This window comes from Oncorhynchus gorbuscha, linkage group LG19 (assembly GCF_021184085.1).
Source record: "Oncorhynchus gorbuscha isolate QuinsamMale2020 ecotype Even-year linkage group LG19, OgorEven_v1.0, whole genome shotgun sequence".
Taxonomy (NCBI): domain Eukaryota; kingdom Metazoa; phylum Chordata; class Actinopteri; order Salmoniformes; family Salmonidae; genus Oncorhynchus; species Oncorhynchus gorbuscha.
In genome coordinates this window covers 47,946,201-47,970,081 of record NC_060191.1, presented here as the reverse complement: position 1 = coordinate 47,970,081, position 23,881 = coordinate 47,946,201, and the positions used below count along the sequence as shown (strand labels likewise).

At 42.6% G+C, this 23,881-nt stretch overlaps 1 protein-coding gene across 6 annotated transcripts in view; it reads left to right on the top strand.

The window, feature by feature from the left end:
- Nucleotides 1-773: 773 nt before the first annotated feature.
- LOC124005537 (BCAS3 microtubule associated cell migration factor-like) overlaps nt 774-23,881 on the top strand; it is a 368,286-nt gene continuing 345,178 nt past the window's right edge. Inside the window, exons 1-7 of one of the 6 annotated variants that reach the window (XM_046314902.1) lie at nt 774-1,026; nt 3,581-3,671; nt 6,634-6,688; nt 6,938-7,013; nt 9,601-9,707; nt 16,801-16,882; nt 19,936-20,008. In XM_046314902.1, coding sequence (XP_046170858.1) covers nt 3,601-3,671; nt 6,634-6,688; nt 6,938-7,013; nt 9,601-9,707; nt 16,801-16,882; nt 19,936-20,008 — 464 coding nt within the window. In that variant the 5' untranslated portion in view covers nt 774-1,026; nt 3,581-3,600. Of the gene's footprint in view, nt 1,027-2,683; nt 2,845-3,580; nt 3,672-6,633; nt 6,689-6,937; nt 7,014-9,600; nt 9,708-16,800; nt 16,883-19,935; nt 20,009-23,881 lie in introns of those variants that run through there. The other 5 variants (XM_046314903.1, XM_046314898.1, XM_046314900.1 and 2 more) reach the window with 5 other exon arrangements.

The following is a 23,881-nucleotide window of genomic DNA, read 5'->3' as shown; positions in this document are numbered from 1 at the left end:
ATGTATCATTCTCTCAACTATTATTCTGACAATTCATTCTTAAAATAAAGTGTTGATTCTGACTGACCTAAGATAGGGATTTTGTTACTAGGATTAAATGTCAGAAATTGTGAAAAACTGAGTTTAAATGTTTTGGCTAAGGTGTATGTGAACTTCTGACTTAAACTGTAACATAATTAGATATTGTACATAATATTAGCATCAACATACATTATTAAATTAATTTCACATATGTAATTGTTTCCAATATCTTTAAGAATATGTTAATTTGTAAGACTTAACCCGAGAAGAGTAACCGAGAAGAAAAAAATGTCATAAGAGCCTGAGATCAAAGTTAATATTCAGAGCACTAGGGGTCAATAGTTTTAGAGAGGATGTCCAATATGCCTCCCTCTATAGTAGGCGGATCTCCACTTAGCTCATCTCCTTGGTTAGAGTAACATGCTTAATGCCTGTGTATTTGAGGGAGGAGATGGAATGGTTAGCTTCATCAAAGTGAGCTGCTACTGGGTAGTCAATGTTCTTACACCTGATTGAGCTGCGGTGTTCAGCTATGCGATATTTTAATTATCTTTTCGTTTTTCCTACGTAGACTTTCCCACATGAACAGGTGATGAGATAGATTACTCCCTTTGTCTTGCATATGAGCTCATACCCCTCACATGGACTTTTCGACCCGTATGTTTTTGTAGTGCTGTTGCACTGTGCGCATGCGCCACATTTGTATGTCCCATTTGGAATGGGTGTCAAGAGTGTTTGAGTGGGCTCAGGTCAGATCTCACTAAACTATCCCCAATATTGCGACCACGCTTACAGACCACAAGATACGGTATTATTGTTTACTCTGATTGGTCGAGGACCTACAATACCGCCTCTGTCGTACCCTGATTGGCTTGATGAATGCACAGGAATGCTGCAATTGGTCTCAACTCCTCTACGGTTTTCCCACTGTTTTGTGGCATTTGCTAAGGAGCTCCGTTGAACTAAAGAAGCTGACGTTAGCTAGAAAACAACACACTAGACTAGGTACGTATTGAATACCATATAAATTAATTGGTTAAGCGAATGATATTTAATAAATAGATGTAGCTTCTGGTGTTTGACAATTTATGTTGTCTGGTGTCTCAGACACAGGACTCTGACTCTTGTTCTTGACACAGCTAGCAAGCTACCATAGCTACATTTATCAAACAATGTTGCCATTTTCCCTCTCGAACTATTCATATCAGCAGGCATTTAGCTTGCTTGTTAGCTAACTAAGTCGTCTTCAGTTGGTGATTTGAGGCTGGCCATCTAGCTGGAGGAACCAACTTGAACTAAACGTTAGATAGCAAATGTTGCAATCCTTGGCAAATAGCAAGGCTAACAGTAGTTCGTTTTACGTTACCTCTTCATTATTAGTTTGTTAGTTTAACCCAAGTTCCGATAACCATTTGTCGGGATACTTATTAGCTGCAAACATAAAACCAAACCGCAAGAGGGCTCTAAGTTTACTTGGGGAGATTGGCGTAAATTGAGCTAAAGAGGTACGTTGAGCCACTCTTCTAGGAAAACATACACAAAATGTGTAATTTGACCAAATATTTAGCTTCGAGGTCATCATTTCATGAAGTCTGTGAAGGAAAAAAACACATGGGATGGTGCTCAGCAAGTAAAAAACAAAGATTTTCACCAAGTCAAATTAATTTATTGTTAGAGGTTTCATAATACTTGTATCAAAACCAAAGTAGATCATTTCTATACATCAATTGGGGTCCCCTATAAGCTTCAATATGAAGTCCTAAACCTAGCATGAAAGTGCATCCTTGTAGCTGTGTGTGCCAAAATATGCACGCACATGGGGTAAGTCTTGCCAATGGCAAGTTGAACAAATTGAAGTGTTTCTTCCCAGGCATGACGCAATGCATTATCACTGGGATATGAGGTAACAACAGGGTTCAAATTAAGACAAAAAGTGGGTGTGTTGAATTGTGTTTGGGAAATAAAGATGGACATGGTTTTAAAAAGGTTATGGTAGTCTTTAATTCAGTACAGGCTGCATAATTTAGGCTGCATAATGTATACTGTCGTGCAGCTCAACTTATCCCATACCCAAGGTAAGTTGTGCCAGGAGACCACTTTTTTGGGCAAAACTGTAATGTTTACTTGATTTAAGATTATTTCCAGGGATACACAACATCCTGAAATATATGTAGCCTAGATATCTTTGTTAGAAACAATTCTATATTTCCCTTGACGGAGTGATGCTGAATGTAAAAAATTCAACTTACCCCACTCTCCTACTGGTTAACAAGTGCTTTCACAGACTGACAGCTGGCTAACAACACTACACAAGTTTCAAATTAGACAAAAGGGAGATCATTGTAGTCGCATAACAAAGTTCCAGATTTGGTGCATTGGTACCGCTTACCATGCAGTAGCAGAGAGAACAGTCTATGACTTGGGTAGCTGGACAATTTTTAGGGCCTTCCTCTGACACCGCGTGGTACGTGCCGTACGCACTACCCTCTGTAGCATCTTCTGGTCAGATGCCAAGCAGTTGCCATACTAAGCAGTGATGCAGCCAGTCAAGATTCTCTCAATGGTGCAGCTGTATATATTTTTGAAGATCTGTGGGGTGATGCCTTATCTTTTCATCCACAGGAGGGGGAAGAGGTGTTGTAGAGACCTCTTCATGACTGTTGTTGTGTGGACCATGATAAATCATCAGTGATGTGGACACAGAGGAATTTGAAGCTCTCGACCCACTCCACTATAGCCTTGTTGATGTGAATGCAGTCCACGATCAGCTCCTTTTTCATGCTTATGTTGAGAGAGGTTGTTGTCTTGGCACCACACTTCCAGGTCTCTGACTTCCTCCTTATATGCCATCTCATTGTCATCAGCCTACCACCATCGTGTCATCTGCATACTTGATGGTTTTTGAGTCGTGCTTGGCCACCCGGACGTGGGTGAACAGGGAGTACAGGAGGGGACTAAGCACGCACCCCTGAGGGGCCCCAGTGTTGAGGGTCAGCGTGGCAGATGTGTTGTTTACTTTCACCATCCAGGATTCAGTTGCAGAAGGTGTTCAGTCTCAGGGTCCTTACCTTAGTGATGTTCTTGGAGGGCACTATGGTGTTGAACACTGGGCTGTAGTCAATGAACAACATTCTCACGCTTTGTTACTTTAATGACAACCTTCAGATACTTTTATGTAGCAAAGGTAATCAAGCCCATATTGGTATGTAATACAGGAAACACATTGAAAAAAAACAGACCTACATCCTAGTTATTGAATGTAATGTGTTTAGAACTCATAGGAGTGTGATTTGTCCCTAATCTTGGTTATATCAGGCAGGTTTGTTTGGCCGGGGGCGTGGTTTACTGTGTTGCCTGTCAGGGCTACCGGCAGGCCTACATTTTGTAGTACAAAATGTTCTATTAGTACAACCAAAAGTGGTAGGAATCTGTTTTAGACCTTTTGTGTCCATTCTATGCCCTATACGGAAATCTACTGCTCTCGGCCTTTATGGAAATAGAGACATAAATTACAATCAGCTAATAGCAGGGTTTAATGGTCTTGTTCTTTCCTCTGTAGGATAAAGACTTGGAGCCAAAATGGCATCAGACTCCCCGCGCAGACCAAGCCGCTGTGCTGGAGGGGTTGTGGTACGAGCACAAGCTGCCACGTAAGGACACGCACACACAATAAACACACACACACAATAATAGGTTTTCAGCTATTCCACTGGATGGGTCTAAGCAGCCAACTAATACAAGTTTCCCCTTGCAAAGAGATTACCTAACATCACATGATGGTTGTTATTAACCATCTGTTTCAGAAATGCTTCAGTGCTATGGATTGATATGGTCTGGTTCAATATATTTCCTTACCACTTTTCTGTGGTAGAGATGGCGTTACAGAGTGTTATCTGCAACCAATTTGACTGAATAAAGTGCCAAGATAATACTTATATCTATGCATACACGACCTTCAATAATTTTAACTGTTATACTTGTAGGTTTGTATACAGTACCAGTCAAAAGTTTGAACACACCTACTCGTTCATGGGGTTTTCTTTATTTATATTATATTCTACATTGCAAAATAATAGTGAAGACATCAAAACTATGAAATAACACATGGAAGCATGTGGTAACAAATGTAAATGTATTTAAGTTTCTTCAAAGTAGCCACCATTTGCCTTGATGACAGCTTTGCACACTCTTGGCATTCTCTCAACCAGCTTCATGAGGTAGTCACATGTCACGCATTTCATTTAACAGGTGTGCCTTGTTAAAAGTTAATTTGTGGAATTTCTTTCTTCCTTAATGTGTTTGAGCATATCAGTTGTGTTGTGACAAGGTAGGGATGGAAAACAGAATAGAGGTTGACCAATTAAATCGGAATGGCCGATTAATTAGGGACGATTTCCAATTTTCATAACAATCGGTATTTTGGGGCGCCGATTTGCCGAGTTTAATATTTTTTATACCTTTATTTAACTATGCAAGTCAGTTAACACATTCTTATTTCCAATGACTGCCTAGGAACGGTGGGTTGACTGCCTCGTTCAGGGGCAGAAAGACAGATTTTCACCTTGTCAGCTCGGGGGATCCAATCTTACAGTAAACTAGTCCAACGCAATAACGACCTGCCTCTCTCGTTGCACTCCACAAGGAGACTGCCTGTTACGCGAATGCATTAAGCCTAGGTAAGTTGCTAGCTAGCATTAAACTTATCTTATAAAAAACAATCAATCATAATCACTAGTTAACTACACATGGTTGATGATATTATAGATATTATCTAACGTGTCCTGCATTGCATATAATCTGACTGAGCATACAAGTATCTAAGTATCTGACTGCGCGGTGGTAGGCAGAAGCAGGCGCGAAAACATTAATTCAAACAGCACTTTCGTGTGTTTTGACAGCAGCTCTTCGTTGTGCCTCAAGCATTGCGCTGTTTATGACTTCAAGCCTAGCCACTCCCGAGATGAGGCTGGTGAAACTGAAGTGAAATGGCTAGCTAGCTAGTTAGCGCGCGCTAATAGCGTTTCAAACATCACTCGCTCTGAGCCTTCGAGTAGTTGTTCCCCTTGCTCTTCATGGGTAACGCTGCTTCGATGATGGCTGTTGTCGTTGTGTTGCTGGTTCGAGCCCAGGGAATCAAATCAAATGTATTTGTCACATACACATGGTTAGCAGATGTTAATGCGAGTGTAGCGAAATGCTGGTGCTTCAAGTTCCGACAATGCAGTAATAACCAACAAGTAATCTAACCTAACAATTCCAAAACTACTACCTTATACACACAAGTGTAAAGGGATAAAGAATATGTACATAAAGATATATGAATGAGTGATGGTACAGAACGGCATAGGCAAGATGCAGTAGATGGTATCGAGTACAGTATATACATATGAGATGAGTAATGTAGGGTATGTAAACATTATATTAAGTAGCATTGTTTAAAGTGGCTAGTGATATATTTTCCATCAATTCCCATTATTAAAGTGGCTGAAGTGGAGTGTGTTGGCAGCAGCCACTCAATGTTAGTGGTGGCTGTTTAACAGTCTGATGGCCTTGAGATAGAAGCTGTTTTTCAGTCTCTCGGTCCCTGCTTTGATGCACCTGTACTGACCTCGCCTTCTGGATGATAGCGGGGTGAACAGGCTCGGGTGGTTGTTGTCCTTGATGATCTTTATGACCTTCCTGTGACATCGGGTGGTGTCGGTGTCCTGGAGGGCAGGTAGTTTGCCCCCGGTGATGCATTGTGCAGACCGCACTACCCTCTGGAGAGCCTTACGGTTGTGGGCGGAGCAGTTGCCGTACCAGGCGGTGATACAGCCCGACAGGGTGCTCTCGATTGTGCATCTGTAGAAGTTTGTGAGTGCTTTTGGTGACAAGCCAAATTTTTTCAGCCTCCTGAGGTTGGAGGTCCACATGGAGCGAGGAGAGGGACGGAAGCTATACTGTTACACTGGCAATACTAAAGTGCCTATAAGAACATCCAATAGTCAAAGGTTAATGAAATACAAATGGTTTAGAGGGAAATAGTCCTATAATTCCTATAATAACTACAACCTAAAACTTCTTACCTGGGAATATTGAAGACTCATGTTAAAAGGAACCATCAGCTTTCATATATACTGTACTCTGTTCTCATGTTCTGAGCAAGGAACTGAAACGTTAGCTTTCTTACATAGCACATATTGCACTTTTACTTTTCCAACACTTTGTTTTTGCATTATTTAAACCAAATTGAACAAGTTTCATTATTTACTTGAGGCTATTGATTTATTATATTAAGTTAAAATAAGTGTTCATTCAGTATTGTTAGTAATTGGCATTCTTACAGAAACAAAAAAATCGGCCGATTTAATCGGTATCACCGTTGAAAAATCATAATCGGTCGACCTCTAATACAGAAGCTATCTTTATTTGGTGAAAGACCAAGTCTAAATTATGGCAAGAGCAGCTCAAATAAGCAAAGAGAAATGACATTCCATCATGACTTTAAGACATGAAGGTCAGTCCATGTGGAACGTTTCAAGAACTTTGAGCATTTCTTCAAGTGCAGTCAGTGTTTCCAGGCTTTTGACTGGTACTGTACACATTCAACATAATACTCTTATGTTATTACAGTGAGCAGTCGTATATGGAGAGTGTTGTGACCTTCCTCCAAGATGTGGTCCCTCAGGTAAGACTGTTTTAATTGATTGTCGTATTTTCTCCAGTAACATCAATGTATATTACATTTACATGTTACCATTAACCAGATTGACTAGTTTACTCAGGCTGTCAATGGTATTTTTATAGGGCGTAATAACTATATTATTAACTAAATCACACATTATCCACAGAGATCCTATTGAAGTTCCTAGATTTAATTCTATGACATGAACAGACTCAGTAATACTTTCATCTGATTTAATTTTGTCTATTCAAGGCATACACAGGTGCACCCCCAACTGATGAAAAAGAGAAAATAGTTTGGGTCAGATTTGAGAAAGCTGACCTCAATGGTAAGTCTAAGAACAGTTTCAAAGCTTCCCCCCTCGACTGTCTTTTGTTCACTCTTGAGGTGGACACACACATTTTGATAACAAGTGATATTTTGCCTCATTATTATCTGGTATTTTAAATCTACAGATTAGGTTAAACCATATAATTACAGTGCCTTGCAAAAGTATTCGGCCCCCTTGAACTTTGCGACCTTTTGCCACATTTCAGGCTTCAAACATAAAGATATAAAACTGTATTTTTTTGTGAAGAATCAACAAGTGGGACACAATCATGAAGTGGAACGACATTTATTGGATATTTCAAACTTTTTTAACAAATCAAAAACTGAAAAATTGGGCGTGCAAAATTATTCAGCCCCTTTACTTTCAGTGCAGCAAACACTCTCCAGAAGTTCAGTGAGGATCTCTGAATGATCCAATGTTGACCTAAATGACTAATGATGATAAATACAATCCACCTGTGTGTAATCAAGTCTCCGTATAAATGCACCTGCACTGTGATAGTCTCAGAGGTCCGTTAAAAGCGCAGAGAGCATCATGAAGAACAAGGAACACACCAGGCAGGTCCGAGATACTGTTGTGAAGAAGTTTAAAGCCGGATTTGGATACAAAAAGATTTCCCAAGCTTTAAACATCCCAAGGAGCACTGTGCAAGCGATAATATTGAAATGGAAGGAGTACCACTGCAAATCTACCAAGACCTGGCCGTCCCTCTAAACTTTCAGCTCATACAAGGAGAAGACTGATCAGAGATGCAGCCAAGAGGCCCATGATCACTCTGGATGAACTGCAGAGATCTACAGCTGAGGTGGGAGACTCTGTCCATAAGACAACAATCAGTCGTATATTGCACAAATCTGGCCTTTATGGAAGAGTGGCAAGAAGAAAGCCATTTCTTAAAGATATCCATAAAAAGTGTCGTTGAAAGTTAGCCACAAGCCACCTGGGAGACACACCAAACATGTGGAAGAAGGTGCTCTGGTCAGATGAAACCAAAATTGAACTTTTTGGCAACAATGCAAAACGTTATGTTTGGCGTAAAAGCAACACAGCTCATCACCCTGAACACACCATCCCCACTGTCAAACATGGTGGTGGCAGCATCATGGTTTGGGCCTGCTTTTCTTCAGCAGGGACAGGGAAGATGGTTAAAATTGATGGGAAGATGGATGGAGCCAAATGCAGGACCATTCTGGAAGAAAACCTGATGGAGTCTGCAAAAGACCTGAGACTGGGACGGAGATGTGTCTTCCAACAAGACAATGATCCAAAATATAAAGAAAAATCTACAATGGAATGGTTCAAAAATAAACATATCCAGGTGTTAGAATGGCCAAGTCAAAAGTCCAGACCTGAATCCAATCGAGAATCTGTGGAAAGAACTGAAAACTGCTGTTCACAAATGCTCTCCATCCAACCTCACTGAGCTCGAGCTGTTTTGCAAGGAGGAATGGGAAAAAATGTCAGTCTCTCGATGTGCAAAACTGATTGAGACATACCCCAAGCGACTTATAGCTGTAATCGCAGCAAAAGGTGGCGCTACAAAGTATTAACTTAAGGGGGCTGAATAATTTTGTACGCCCAATTTTTCAGTTTTTGAACTGTTAAAAAAGTTTGAAATATCCAATAAATGTCGTTCCACTTCATGATTGTGTCCCACTTGTTGTTGATTCTTCACAAAAAAATACAGTTTTATATCTTTATGTTTGAAGCCTGAAATGTGGCAAAAGGTCGCAAAGATCAAGGGGGCCGAATACTTTCGCAAGGCACTGTGTATGTATATATATATATATAAATAACAGGTTCTATAATATTTTGAGTGGACTGAAATATGCTGATAAGTGGTCTCTTACAATGCCTGGGAAGAAAATAGTTTAAATGTGACACATGATTAGTTCCTTTAGCAGGCGTTGTTTGTCAACCATTTGATGGTTCATTTCTTGTAAGGACTTTGAGTGACAGGCCTGATGTATCTGAGCGGCACGTGTGTTTGTGTGCGCGCACACCAGATCTCTCCCTCAATCAAACATAATTGAATATTGTACATAATATTAGCATCAACAGGGGTAACATATTAGGTGTACGCTTATAAGCTGTAGAAAAAATATATACAATTATAAGACTTGTTCATAAGAAGTACCTGAGATCAAACTCAGTATTGAGACCACTAGGGGTCAATGTTTTTGGATAGGATATCCAGTAAGCCTCCCTTTGTAATAGTCGGATCTCGACGTTACCTCCTCTCCTTGGTAGAGTAACATGCTCAGTGCCTGTGTATTTGAGGGAGGAGATGGAATGGTTAGCTTCAACAAAGTGAGCTGCTACTGGGTAGTCAGTGTTCTTACACCTGATTGAGCTGCGGTGTTCAGCTATGCGATATTTTAATTGTCTTTTCGTTTTTCCTATGTAGACTTTCCCACATGAACAGGTGATAATAAATGTATCTTATTTTGATAGTTTTAATAGTTTATTCGCCATAGGTCAGCACCTCCACACAAACACATTTTTCTGGGTGTGCGCCAGCTCTTGTTTTTTCCCCGTATATAAATGTATAACATCCCTGTATGTTTTGCTGTGTGTCCATCAGATACGTCCCGCTCCCCAGAGTTCCTGGAGATGCACAGTGGCAGCAGTGACCCTCCTCTCTGCCTCATGATTGGTTACGCCGACGGGATGCAAATCTGGAGCATATCCGTGAGTAAAGACCACCTATAACATAAAGACCACCTGTAACATAAAGACCACCAGTAACACAACCAACTGGTGTTGGTGTTGAAGTCAATAGAAAGATGTTCATACAACGACAACAGACCACAGAGACGTTATCGTATCTGACTTCCAGTACTCCTTGTCCCCCACTAGATGTCAGGATATACCAGTGTGTTACAGCTATTCTCTTCTTAAAACGCTCCAGGCAATTCCAAGTCCTGACAACTTCTGCACAAATGGTCTCTCTAGGATCTGTGTTGTGGGTGTTGAAATATGAGATGCGGGTCTTTGTGTTGTGGGTGTTCAAATGAAATATTTCAAGTGTAGAGCTGTTTACATTTGATGAGCAGGGTGGGTGCTTCCCACAGGACACTACTCTCTCCAGGTCCCACAATTACAGGACACATAGCGCCTTTTGTGCACTAGGGCTGGGAATTGCCAGGGACCTCAATATACAGAATTATCACGATACTTAGGTGCCGCTACGATATGTATTGTGATTTTTATTGCAATTCGATGTTCCAAACGTATTGCTCACCATATGTCTGCTGCAAAGGGACAAGAGAGAGCCATGAGAAAACAAGGTTTGATCGTGATGGAAATAAGTGTTGAAAAAGTAGCTCCCTATTTTAAAAAGAAGATGGAGAACACGCTATGAAATTAAATACTTGAGTTTTGGTGCAGGTACAGCCAACTAGCACAAAAGTTATATTGCAATATTGTCAAAATGATATATTGTCAAAAATAATATCCCAATATGTAACTATCACCCCCCCCCCCCCACATCACTATTTTGCACCCACATGGAGCAGACTTCCACAGTAGAGACATGCACAGGTCTCCACAAGGTGAGGAAAATCATGGAGGTGAATGACTGGCCACTCATTTCCTCCTCTCCTCCTCGCCTGTCACTGAGGAGGTAGACTTAGCCAACAAGATGGTGGACATTTGATTTTCTTAGAAGGTGGTTTGTTTTGATGTGACCTGTCTCATCCCAGGGTCAAATATTTATGAGGATGAATATGGATTGAAGTAAAGTAAGAAACCACTTACTGAGAAACATAGTAGTGGTAATGGCATTAAACTTTTTCCTGCAATTTCTTTTCACCCAGATTTTTATTCTTTAGAGTTAATATCAAAGCCCAACAAGGAGGGAATGTATTGGTTGTTTGAAAGATCTGTTTTGAAACAACCATTTTTTTCAACCACAGTAAATTTGTTTCCAGGAATATTGAGAAATTCTCTTGGAAAATCATTAGAGGAATTTGTCAGCTCAAAACCTAACAAATAACCCGCAACTCTGCAACGGCCTCCATTTAGGACTATCAGGTTTCAGGTGCAAGCTGTCACAGAAACATGCAAACTTAACATACATTTTAAGTCAGAAGTTTACATACACCTTAGCCAAATACATTTAAACTCAGTTTTTCACAATTCCTAACATTTAATAGTAGTACAAATTCCCTGTCTTAGGTCAGTTAGGATCACCACTTTATTTTAAGAATGTGAAATATCAGAATAATAGTGGAGAGTGATTTATTTCAGCTTTTATCTCTTTCATCACATTCCCAGTGGGTCAGAAGTTTACATACACTCAATTAGTATTTGGTAGCATTGCCTTTAAATTGTTTAACTTGGGTCAAACATTTTAGGTAGCCTTGACTTGGTTGTCCTTAAGCCATTTTGCCACAACTTTGGAAGTATGCTTGGGGTCATTGTTCATTTGGAAGACCCACCAAGGTTTAACTTCCTGACTGATGTCTTGAGATGTTGCTTCAATATATCCACATAATTCATCTGCCTCATGATGCCATCTATTTTGTGAAGTACACCAGTCCCTCGGCAGCAAAGCATCCCCACAACATGATGCTGTCACCCCCGTGCTTCACGGTTGGGATGGTGGTCTTCGGCTTGCAAGCCCCCCCTTTTTCCTCCGAACATAACGATGGTCATTATGGCCAAACAATTCCAGTTGTTTCATCAGACCAGAGGACATTTATCTAAAAAGTACAATTTTTGTCTCCATGTACAGTTGCAAACTAGTATTGCTTTTTTATGACGGTTTTGGAGCAGTGGCTTCTTCCTTACTGAGCGGCCTTTCAGGTTATGTCGATATAGGACTCGTTTTACTATGGATATAGATACATTTGTACCTGTTTCCTCCAGCATCTTTACAAGGTCCTTTGCTGTTCTGGGATTGATTTGCACTTTTTGCACCAAAGTGCGTTCCTCTCTAGGAGACAGAACGCGTCTCCTTCCTGAGCGGTATGACGGCTGCTTCTTCCCATGGTGTTTATACTTGCGTACTATTGTTTGTACAGATGAACGTGGTACCTTCAGGTGTTTGGTTCATCCTGGTTCATGTTTGGTTCATTTGAGGTCTTGGCTGATTTTTTTTATATTTTTCCCACGATGTCAAGTAAAGAGGCACTGAGATTGAAGGTATGACTTGAAATGCGTCCACGTGTACACCTCCAATGTAAATTAGCCTATCTGAAGCTTGTAAAGCCATGGCATAATTTTCTGTAATTTTCCAGATGTTTAAAGGCACAGTCAACTTAGTGTATGTAAACTTCTGACCCATTGGAATTGTGATACAGTGAATTATAAGTGAAATAATCTGTCTGTAAACAATTGTTGGAAAAATTACTTGTGTCATGCACAAAGTAGATGTCCTAACCGACTTGCCAAAACTATAGTTTGTTAACATGAAATTTGTGGAGTGGTTGAAAAACAAGTTTTAATGACTCCAACCTAAGTGTATGTAAACTTCCGACTTCAACTGTACATCCTATGAGCTCTGAACAGACTAATTCCTTAATCCTTTCTAAACATCCACAGGCCACGAAGGAAATGACACACTCTTTCCCTCCGCACACTAACACAGGAGACTGTCTGACATACACACACAATGAACAACGTGTCTGTTGTTAACGCACCTCTTCCGAGAATTGAGGAGAGAGACTATAGGCAGCTTGCTACCGATGTGCTACGCTAGCCTGCCTACATGGTACCATCCAGAATAAATGAGGAGAGATGGGCCATAGCCAGCTAGCTACCGATGTGCTACGCTAGCCTGCCTACATGGTACCATCCAGAATAAATGAGGAGAGATGGGCCATAGCCAGCTTGCTACCGATGTGCTACGCTAGCCTGCCTACATGGTACCATCCAGAATAAATGAGGAGAGATGGGCCATAGCCAGCTTGCTACCGATGTGCTACGCTAGCCTGCCTACATGGTACCATCCATAATAAATGAGGAGAGATGGGCCATAGCCAGCCAGCTGCAGATGTGCTGCTGCATTACATAAACTCAGCAAAAAAAGAAAGGTCCTCTCACTGTCATCTGTGTTTATTTTCATTAAACTTAACATGTGTAAATATTTGTATTTGTATGAACCCCTGGTGAGACAAAACCGTGAAGAGCACTTTTTGCCAGTCCTGTCTAGTCCAGCGACTGGGTTTGTGCCCATAGGCGACGTTGTTGCCGATGATTTCTGGTGAGGACCTGCCTTACAACAGGCCTACAAGCCCTCAGTCCAGCCTCTCTCAGTTCCTTGTGTAACTCCGGCAGTTGTTGTTGCCATCCTGTACCTGTCCCGCAGGTGTGATGTTTGGATGTACCGATCCTGCAGGTGTTGTTACACGTGGTCTGCCACTGCGAGGACGATCAGCTGTCCGTCCTGTCTCCCTGTAGCTTTGTCTTCGACATCTCACAGTATGGACATTGCAATTTATTGCCCTGGCCACATCTGCAGTCCTTATGCCTCCTTGCAGCATGCTTAAGGCACGTTCACGCAGATGAGCAGGGACCCTGGGCATCGTTATTTTTCAGTCAGTAGAAAGGCCTCTTTAGTGTCCTAAGTTTTCATAACTGTGACCTTAATTGTCTATTGTCTGTAAGCTGTTAGTGTCTTAACGACCGTTCCACAGGTGCATGTTTGTTAATTGTTTTTCATTGAATAAGCATGGGAAACGGTGTTTAAACCCTTTACAATGAAGATCTGTGAAGTTATTTGGATTTTTACGAATGATCTTTGACAGACAGGGTCCTGAAAAAGGGACATTTCTTTTGAGTTTATAGTCTATTACCATCTTGAGTTGGGTATAGTTCCTTTTCAAAACCAGTTGATCAAGGATTGGAATTGACCCCAACTGGTCGATTCACTGTTAAGGTGTTTTTCCTCTTCATCTTCCCCTCTTTTTCTGTGGTTTTGGCATGTTTCCGGGACAAGTTTTTTCACTGGGTTCATATTAAGTGATGAAAGCTCCTCAGTCTCTAACCTTGAGTGGCTGTGAAGTGTTTGTGACAGTCGCTAAACCAACAACCTCTGTAATGACACACACACACACACACACACACACACACACACACACACACACACACACACACACACACACACACACACACACACACACACACACACACACACACACACACACACACACACACACGGGCTGACAGAGGGAGTTTGTTTGTGTATTACTGTCTTGTTAGATAGCCAGGGATCTTTGACTGAAAAGGTATCGCTTGCCAGGCCCCAGGCAGATAAGTCCAAGACTAGCGTGGGCAAGTTGTTGGACTGAGTAGGTGTTGGGGGAAATGACCAGCTTTGAAGAAAGGTGTCTGTGTGGGTGCTGTTATTATTAAAACTAGCCTGAGTACAGTCCCAGATACACTGATATTTTCCCCTGTCTCCACCGGCTGCCTGGCTATGAGCTTCATCGGTTTCCAAAAGGGTGTAAAGTTATCACTGCTGGTCTGCAGTCTGCTTTGTAGCTCAACAGTGAAAACGGCCCCTGCTTGTGTCCTTAGTACCAGACGTTGCTTTTTGTGTGTGTCCCATTTTGCTTGTTGTGTGTCCCTCATGATGGAAACTAACATTTAAATCAATTGCAGTTATTTTAGGATCCCAAAACCACTTTATTTTTGTTTGAAATTATTCATCATTATTCACTAATCATATTCATCCCCCACCAATATGTCATGCAGTGTGTCCTGTCTATGTTCACTTGTGAATATGGCCCAGATATTGTGAGTCACAACTGAGGGGTATTACAGATTAGAACAGAGTACAACACACTAGTTTCCATTTGAAAACATCCCAGCCAGACCAACAAATGAAATGAATAAAATGAAAAACATTTTTTTTAAACACGAAGAAGCAATTTGGCATATTGCTGTGTAGGCAGGCGGCCAATGTAATGGCGGAGAACAGAGATAGATGTTGATGCCTGGCTGTCATGTCACACAGAGCCGTGTAAGGCAAGGATGAGCTGTGGGGTAATGCTCAATGCCCGTCGTATTATTATCCAAACCCCCTCCACAACACACAATCCGGCAAATTCCATTATTCTCCATTTGCCATAGGAATCACACCGTAGTCCCAGTTATTCCCTCTATCTGTGCTCTAGTCTAATCTGTCGATTGTCACTGGGCCGAGCTGCACTTTTAATAAAAACAATGGCCCGATTCACCACTTCGAAAAGAGCTACTAATTGCGAAAAGAGCGTTCATCCTCGGATGTGCTTATCTACTTAAGACACGCGGATTAGGGCAGCAGTATTGTGATAATGCACATTTCACTAATTTATTGCAAAAAAAAGAAAAAAAATGGGGTTTAGTGCTTAAAACAATGCACCATTATTACACACGTTCAAGCCACTTCAGACCACGCAAGTGTTCTGACCTGACTATACAAGCCTCTCTCTGGGGCCTAATGCAGGGGATAACCTTGCATCTCCGTGGCATAGAGCAGGGACACAGCTACCAGATGTATTTCCATTAACAGTTCTCCTTGCATCTGACACATCAGTAAAGATGGGAAGCAACCTACAATAACCTCAAATATATTGGTGTCCTCCAGCTATAGATACTGTAGCGTCCCAGAACGACGGGATATAGCCTACACAGCAGATGTGGCGGACATGTTCAAAATGTCAATGTGTCAACACTATTTCCAGAACAGTATCTATCTTCTAACCTATTATTCTCGAGTTACTATATGTTGGGCTATGTTTGATCTCAGTTCTGTTTAAAGCATTTTAGATGTCAGTCATCATAGCTCTTTTGAAAGCCATCAGCTGGGCTGACTGACTGGTTATCAGACTCTGCAGCCCGTTCTGTTCTGTTGGCTCGGTCACAGAAAGAGTAGGCAGCTTGTTTGCATCGCAATGCTTTGGGGACCTTTCTTGGTGGCTATTAATGTGCGGTTTGGCTGGCACTTCAACCACCAGCCCCCCCTCCTCGACAAGCCCCTTTCCACGCAGTTGGAATAGATTATTTTGCTTACAGTGTGAACAAATCTCTCTTTGTTCCGGTCAGGGGCCCCCACATTGTCTTTTGACTTTGCCCTGCTACCGACTTCTTAACCCTTTAGCCTCCATCCAAACCGGAGCTGTAAGTTTGTGGTTGTGTAGCGTTGATATCAGTACTGTAGGTATGTGGAGCTGACTTGGCTCCTCAGGACACTGAGGCTTAATTGGAAGTATGGCCATATTGATTATCGGAGTGACTATCTCTCTTAACTAGTGGTCACCCCACCGAGCGCATGGAGTTTAGTATCATCAGAAAGAACAACTCCAGCCCTGCTGACTATGGCCAACTGTTAACCGTTTCTTATCAAGTGTTTCCCCTAACATTGTATAGGCGGGCTTCCCCCCTGCCGAGCTCTATTCCCTCTGTTCAGCTGGTGTTCGCTTGTCAGTGTCTTTGACGAAACAACACCGCAACCACAGTAAAATAACAATGTCGTCTTTTGCACACCAACTAAAGCCTTTAAAAAATATATATACATTTGTTAAATTTCCTTTCCTTTATTTAAAAGCAATCAGAGTAAATGAATGGTTTTAGACTGCATTGTTTGCTGTTTGGGGTTTTAGGCTGGGTTTCTGTACAGCACTTTGAGATATCAGCATGTATATCAAATAAATTTGATTTGATTTGGCTGAGCGGGAGAAAAAGGCCGGGAGCTGACCAGCCGCTGTAATATAGTCTCAAAGCTTTTGACTTGTTACATTTACTTGTTATATTGTTGTTGAACTTGCTCTATTCTTTTTTTCCCTTTCTGTTGTAGCTGGGTGGGGAGGCCCAGGAGCTTTTCTCTGTGCGCCACGGACCTGTGAGAGCTGCCCACATCCTGCCGGCGCCCCATATCAGTGAGTATCTACCTGCTTACCTCTGCCGTCTTTTTGGTGTACCCTAACATTTAGTTTTTATGTCGTTCTACGGGTTCACATTGGACTGTCTTTGAATGTGATGCACATTGTAAGCGACGTCGTTCCCAGCGACTCAAGTCCCCAAGATGCTGTCGTTCTAGAAATCAGTAGAAAAGCTCAGCTGTTTTCAGCTTGTCATGCCAATATTTGTCCACCCAATCTGCAAAGTGGAAGAAAAACGCTCTGCAGTTGAATTGATGCGTTTTGAAGTATACTGGTCTTGTTTTTCCTCTGACGTGGGTTTCGACACGGCCATGAATCTCTCCTCCTCCGTAAAAAATGTAAGCGCTTAAACTCAAATCTGTTCTCGCCAGCGCTCAAGGACCGCTCTTGAAACGAAGTTAAGTGTGTCACAATTTATGCTGTTTGTTTGCAGTGATATACCATGCATTAATTAAAGACTACCCGGTTTGTCAATAGTCAGGAGCCCCTCTCTTCCTGTTCCTATGCTAATATTAAAGGCAGTCCTGTAAGAATGATTACTGTTGGCCTCAGCTGGCTCAGAATGAAGTGCCAGAGCCCCCCCCCACCAGCATTTCTCGTACAAGTAACTCATTGGCCGCATTGTATTACAGGGGTAATAGCATTTCTAAAGGTTAGGTATGGAAGAGAAGCAGGCCAGGGAAAAACATGTCCACGGTTCTGATCTAATCATGTTCAACCAGAGACTTCAAAAGGAAAGCAGAGGGGAAATATCACCTCAAGGTTGCCTATGGACCGCTCTCACAGACACACAGTTTTATCTAATATAGAAGCATAAGCATTCACATCCTCTAAAGCCGGTACACAATTTGATTTCCCTCGTTCCGCCAATGAGTTTTTCTCCAGGCATGAAGTTAGAATTTTCTGTCACTGCAGGTATAATTCAGAAATGAAGTCAAAAGCACAAAACTCTAGCATGTGGCGTTCTGGTGAGAAAATCAGCTTTTTGTTCTTGCTCTGTGTTCCGGTCCTTTGGCAGATTTCAACAATGCACAATGACAGCATTGAAAGGGCCCTGGACGGGGATGAAAGCCACAGACAGTAATAAGAAGCAGCAGATACCCAACACATGAGAGGAGTGATTCTCTGACCGCTAAAATAAAAATGAATTGTACTAGCGGGGGAGAGAGAGACACTGATTGCAATCTGTTATACCCAGCCGGGCGCAAACAGTGTTGCTCTGTGGTGAGCTGTTAAAAGACCAATTGTTTTTGTCTGGATCCTGGGTGGGCGGGTTTGGAAAATCCTGAAAATAGGTGTCGGTTCAAAAAAGGCAAAAGGCCCCTTCTGGGATTAGAGGCGGAAGTTGCAGTTTTCCGAAGAGAGCGTTCCGTTTATCAGTCCAGCATCCCAGAGTTTGTAACTTCTGCTCGTCCTCTGGTATAGACCATACATACGCCTACCAAAATGATTCACAATACAATAGATGAGCATTGATGACAAGTGATCCTAATATGTATGAGTCCTTTGTTGATCTCTTGAACAGTAGAGTGAATGTCAGTAATAGTATTGTGTTTTTTGGTCCTCTGTGCTGGACCTGAACTCCTATGACCCAGAGGCCCAGCCTCCATATAAAAGCCCTAATTACTGAAACGGCTCTGGAAATTCTATAATTTATAACAGCAAACATGTTAACTTTAGACTTGCCTTTCTCTATACATGAGATAAACACGCACTCAACACTCAAACATACCAATGTTGAATGGGCAAATGTAGATGCGCACACAGTCAACGCTCAAACATACAATTGTCGAATTTGTATGTCGAATGAGCTAAACTATATCTCTAAAATGACAGTCCACTCATAATCAAAGCGTAGTCAACACTAGTAATGAGATCTTAGATCTTTTTCTCCTGACTGTATTTACAGAAACGGTTTATTTTCCTAAATGCATTTTTCAAATGAAACCCTTTGGTCTTTTGGGGTAATCATATTTGCCTACAGCTCAATATGGTGACCCGTTGTGATGTTTGATGACAGAAATATGAGTGCAGAAGAAAGGCTGTGTTTGGGAGTGTTAGGGGTTTGAGGACGGCATGTTGGCTCTCCCACACGGCACGGTCACACCACAGGAACTCACAGTGATTACTGTCAGGGCTAAATGACTCCCCTCCACAGGCCTAACATCTTCTTCAATCTGGACTCCCACTACACGCACACACACACACCACATCCCTCCACTCCGTCCCTCCCAACACCATCTTTAAGAATGTGACAATTAAGGGAAATATGGGCTCTGTAGACTTAATGCAACATGTTTTCTCCTCCGCCCTAAATTTGTGTCCCAAATGGCACCCTAGTCCCTACATAGTGCACTACTTTGGCCAGAGCCCTATGGGACCTGGTCAAAAGTAGTGCTCAATGTAGGGAATAGGGTGCCATTTTTGACTGAATCTAAATATGCCCACTTGGCTTTTACCATACTGTAATTTCCCCTCCAAAACCAAAAGAATTAAACACAGAGGGAGACAAAACCCTCCTCAGCTTTGAAGGCGTTCTGTTTCTTTTTCCCCCTCTTGTTCCTCTCCTCCATACCGAGGGGAAAGATGGTTTGAGTTCAACATGTTGCGCAGAGTGCTATTTCTGGTCCTCTGTCTCTCCTCTTAATGTCTTCCATGCTGGTATGTTAATATATTTGATCCCCATAGGTCTTCATGTGAACCTGGGCATTATTTTGTGGTTGGTGGGGATGAGTCCTCCCAAGTTGACAGGAATGAGAGGGTCTCTCTTGTTCTATTTTATATTTTGTCTCCATTTCCTCTTCCAGAGTTTTTTGGGGGTATAACTTGATTACAGAGCTGCTGTTGTAATGTAATCAACACGCATCCTGCTGCGGTAGTGTTGGTTAAGTGGAGTGAGTGGCTCTGGCAGGCTGGGCCGGGCCCACTACACAACAGGTCTGTCTCGCATGCATAGGGCCCCCTAATGATGAATGTTCCTCTTTGTGTTGGTCAGTTGTTTCACTGCTCTCCGGTCAGTCCCTCATCATCCTTCTCTCTTCTCCTCCTAGGTCCGCTGATGATTGATGGTTTTGCGGACAAGAGGCCTCTCCTGGGGGTGTGCAAGAGCACTGGGTCGTTGGGGTGAGTACAGTACACATCCCTCATCACATCGCTTCCTGGGATATTGGATGGGTTATGCTGGGAGATGCAGTTTGGAAGGTGGTGTCTGATATCAGCGACTCACTTGACTGAATCCACAAAAGTGTGTGGGTATATGTGTATATATACAGTTGAAGTCGGAAGTTTACATACACTTAGGTTGGAGTCATTAAAACTCATTATTCAACCACTCCACAAATTACTTGTTAACAAACTATAGTTTTGGCAAGTCGGTTAGGACATCTACTTTGTGCATGACAAGTCATTTTTCCAACAATTGTTTACAGACAGATTATTTCACTTATCATTCATTTTGATTCACTAATTCCAGTGGGTCAGAAGTTTACATACACTAAGTTGACTGTGCCTCTAAACAGCTTGGAAAATCCCAGAAAATGATGCCATGGCTTTAGAAGCTTCAGATAGGCTAATTGACATAATGAGTCAATTGGAGGTGTACACGTAGATGTTTTTCAAATCCTACCTTCAAACTCGGTGCCTCTTTGCTTGACATAATGGGAAAATCAAAAGAAATCAGCCAAGACCTCAGAAAAAAATGTGTAGGCCTCCACAAGTCTGGTTCATCCTTGGGTGTAATTTCCAAACGCCTGAAGGTACCACGTTCATCTGTACAAACAATAGTACGCAAGTATAAACACCATGGGACCACGCAGCCGTCATAATGCTCAGGAAGGAGACGCGTTCTGACTCCTAGAGATGAACGTACTTTGGTGTGAAAAATGCAAATCAATCCCAGAACAACAGCAAAGGACCGTGCAAAGATGCTGGAGGAAACCGGTATAAAAGTGTGTATATCCACAGTAAAACGAGTCCTATATCGACATAACCTGAAAGGCCGCTCAGCAAGGAAGAAGCCACTGCTCCAAAACCGCCATAAAAAAGCAATACTTCGGTTTGCAACCTCAAATGGGGACAAAGATCATACTTTTTGGAGAAATGTCCTCTGGTCTATGCAGACGACACACAATTAATCTTCTCCTTTCCCCCTTCTGATGACCAGGTGGTGAATCGCATCTCTGCATGTCTGGCAGACATATCAGTGTGGATGACGGATCACCACCTCAAGCTGAACTTCGGCAAGACTGAGCTGCTCTTCCTCCCGGGGAAGGACTGCCCGTTCCATGATCTCGCCATCACGGTTGACAACTCCATTGTGTCCTCCTCCCAGAGCGCTAAGAACCTTGGCGTGATCCTGGACAACACCCTGTCGTTCTCAACTAACATCAAGGCGGTGGCCCGTTCCTGTAGGTTCATGCTCTACAACATCCGCAGAGTACGACCCTGCCTCACACAGGAAGCGGCGCAGGTCCTAATCCAGGCACTTGTCATCTCCCGTCTGGATTATTGCAACTCGCTGTTGGCTGGGCTCCCTGCCTATGCCATTAAACCCCTACAACTCATCCAGAACGCCGCAGCCCGTCTAGTGTTCAACCTTCCCAAGTTCTCTCACGTCACCCCGCTCCTCCGCTCTCTCCACTGGCTTCCAGTTGAAGCTCGCATCCGCTACAAGACCATGGTGCTTGCCTACGGAGCTGTGAGGGGAACGGCACCTCAGTACCTCCAGGCTCTGATCAGGCCCTACACCCAAATAAGGGCACTGCGTTCATCCACCTCTGGCCTGCTCGCCTCCCTACCACTGAGGAAGTACAGTTCCCGCTCAGCCCAGTCAAAACTGTTCGCTGCTCTGGCTCCCCAATGGTGGAACAAACTCCCTCACGACGCCAGGACAGCGGAGTCAATCACCACCTTCCGGAGACACCTGAAACCCCACCTCATTAAGGAATACTTAGGATAGGATAAAGTAATCCTTCTCACCCCCCCCCCCCTTAAAATATTTAGATGCACTATTGTAAAGTGGCTGTTCCACTGGATGTCATAAGGTGAATGCACCAATTTGTAAGTCGCTCTGGATAAGAGCGTCTGCTAAATGACTTAAATGTAAATGTAAATGTAATGGTCTGATGAAACAAAAATCAATCTGTTTGGCCATAATGACTATCGTTATGTTTGGAGGAAAAAGGGGAGGCTTGCAAGCCGAAGAACACCATCCCAACCGTGAAACACGGCGGTGGAAATATCATGTTGTGTGGGTGCTTTGCTGCAGGAGGGACTGGTGCACTTCACAAAATAGATGGCATCATGAGGCAGGACAATTATGTGGATATATTGAAGCCACATCTCATTAGTCAAGACATTAGTCAGGAAGTTAATGCTTGGTCGCCAATGGGTCTTCCAAATGGACAATGACACCAAGCATACTTCCAAAGTTGTTGCAAAATGGCTTAATGACAACAAAGTCAAGGTATTGTAGTGTCCATCACAAAGCCCTGACCTCAATCCCATAGAAAATTAGTGGGCGGAACTGAAAAAGCCTGTGTGAGTAAGGAAGGCTACAAGCCTGACTCAGTTACACCAGCTCTGTTAGGAGGAATGGGATAAAATTCACCCAACGTATTGTGGGAACCTTGTGGAAGGCTACCCCGAAACGTTTGACCCAAGTTAAACAATTTTGAATGGCAATGCTATCAAATACTAATTGAGTGTATGTAAACTTCTGACCCACTGGGAATGTGATGAAAGTAATAAAAGCTGAAATAAATCATTCTCTACTATTATTCTGACATTTCACATTCTTAAAATATAGTGGTGATCCTGACTGACCTAAGACAGGGCATTTTTACCAGGATTCAGTGTCATGAATTGTGAAACTGAGTTTAAATGTATTTGGCTAAGGTGTATGTAAACTTCCGACTTCAACTGTGTGATATATATATATATATATATACTTTGTATTTTACCACATTTTTCTCCTCAATTTCGATCTTGTCTCATCGCTGCACCTCCCCAATGGGCTCAGGAGGCAAAGGTCAAGTCATGCGTCCTCCGAAACATGACCCCCCAAACCACGCTTCTCAATACCCACCCGCTTAACCCTGAAGCCAGCTGCACCAATGTGTCGGAGGAAACACCGTTCAACTGATGACCTCGTCAGCCTGCAGGCACGTAGCCTGCCACAAGGAGTCGCTAGAGCGCGGTGAGCCAAGTGATGCACCCCCGGCCAAACCCTCCCCTAACCCGGACGACGCTGGGCCAATTGTGTGCCGCCCTATGGGACTCCCGATCATGGCTGTTTGTGATACAGCCTGTGTTCGAACCCGGGTCTGTTGTGACGCATCTAACGCTGCGATGCAGTGCCTTAGACCGCTGCGGGGCTTTTTACACTACAAGCCCATACAGATCCGATAATGTGAGTTTATATATAATTCTATGTGCAAGCACAGGGCCTTCCAATATTGAAAGAAAGTTGCTGTTCCCGATGACATCAAATAGCGTTACAGTCCATTAACTCTCAAGCCAAATCAATAGCCTTTCTCTGGGTGGGTCAAAGTTGAACTGCACCACACACACTTGTAATCCAGTTTCCACATGTGCTAACCATGGCTGCTGGTAACCATGACCACTGGTAGGTGTGATGTGCGTCAGTTGGCAACAAGGCATAGTTTTATTTTATTGGGCTCGCCTGTTTTCGATGCTTCTAAGAAGTTAGTATATGTATGATAATAGACTTATGTCTGGTCTAGTCGTTGTATTTCTCTGGCCTTCCTCTCACTGATTGGTCACAGACAGACCCACAGTGGAACCGGATTGCACAACATGTCAACGTGACTTGCATACTCGGACTACATCTGCAATGACACCCAATTTAGTAGTGCCCTATATAGGGATTGACTCTCATTTCAGACAAAGCCTTAACATAAGTTCCCTTTCCCATCCATCCTTCCTCAAATGCCTGATTTAACAAGGAAACAACAGGGCAAGTAGTTGTTTTGATCT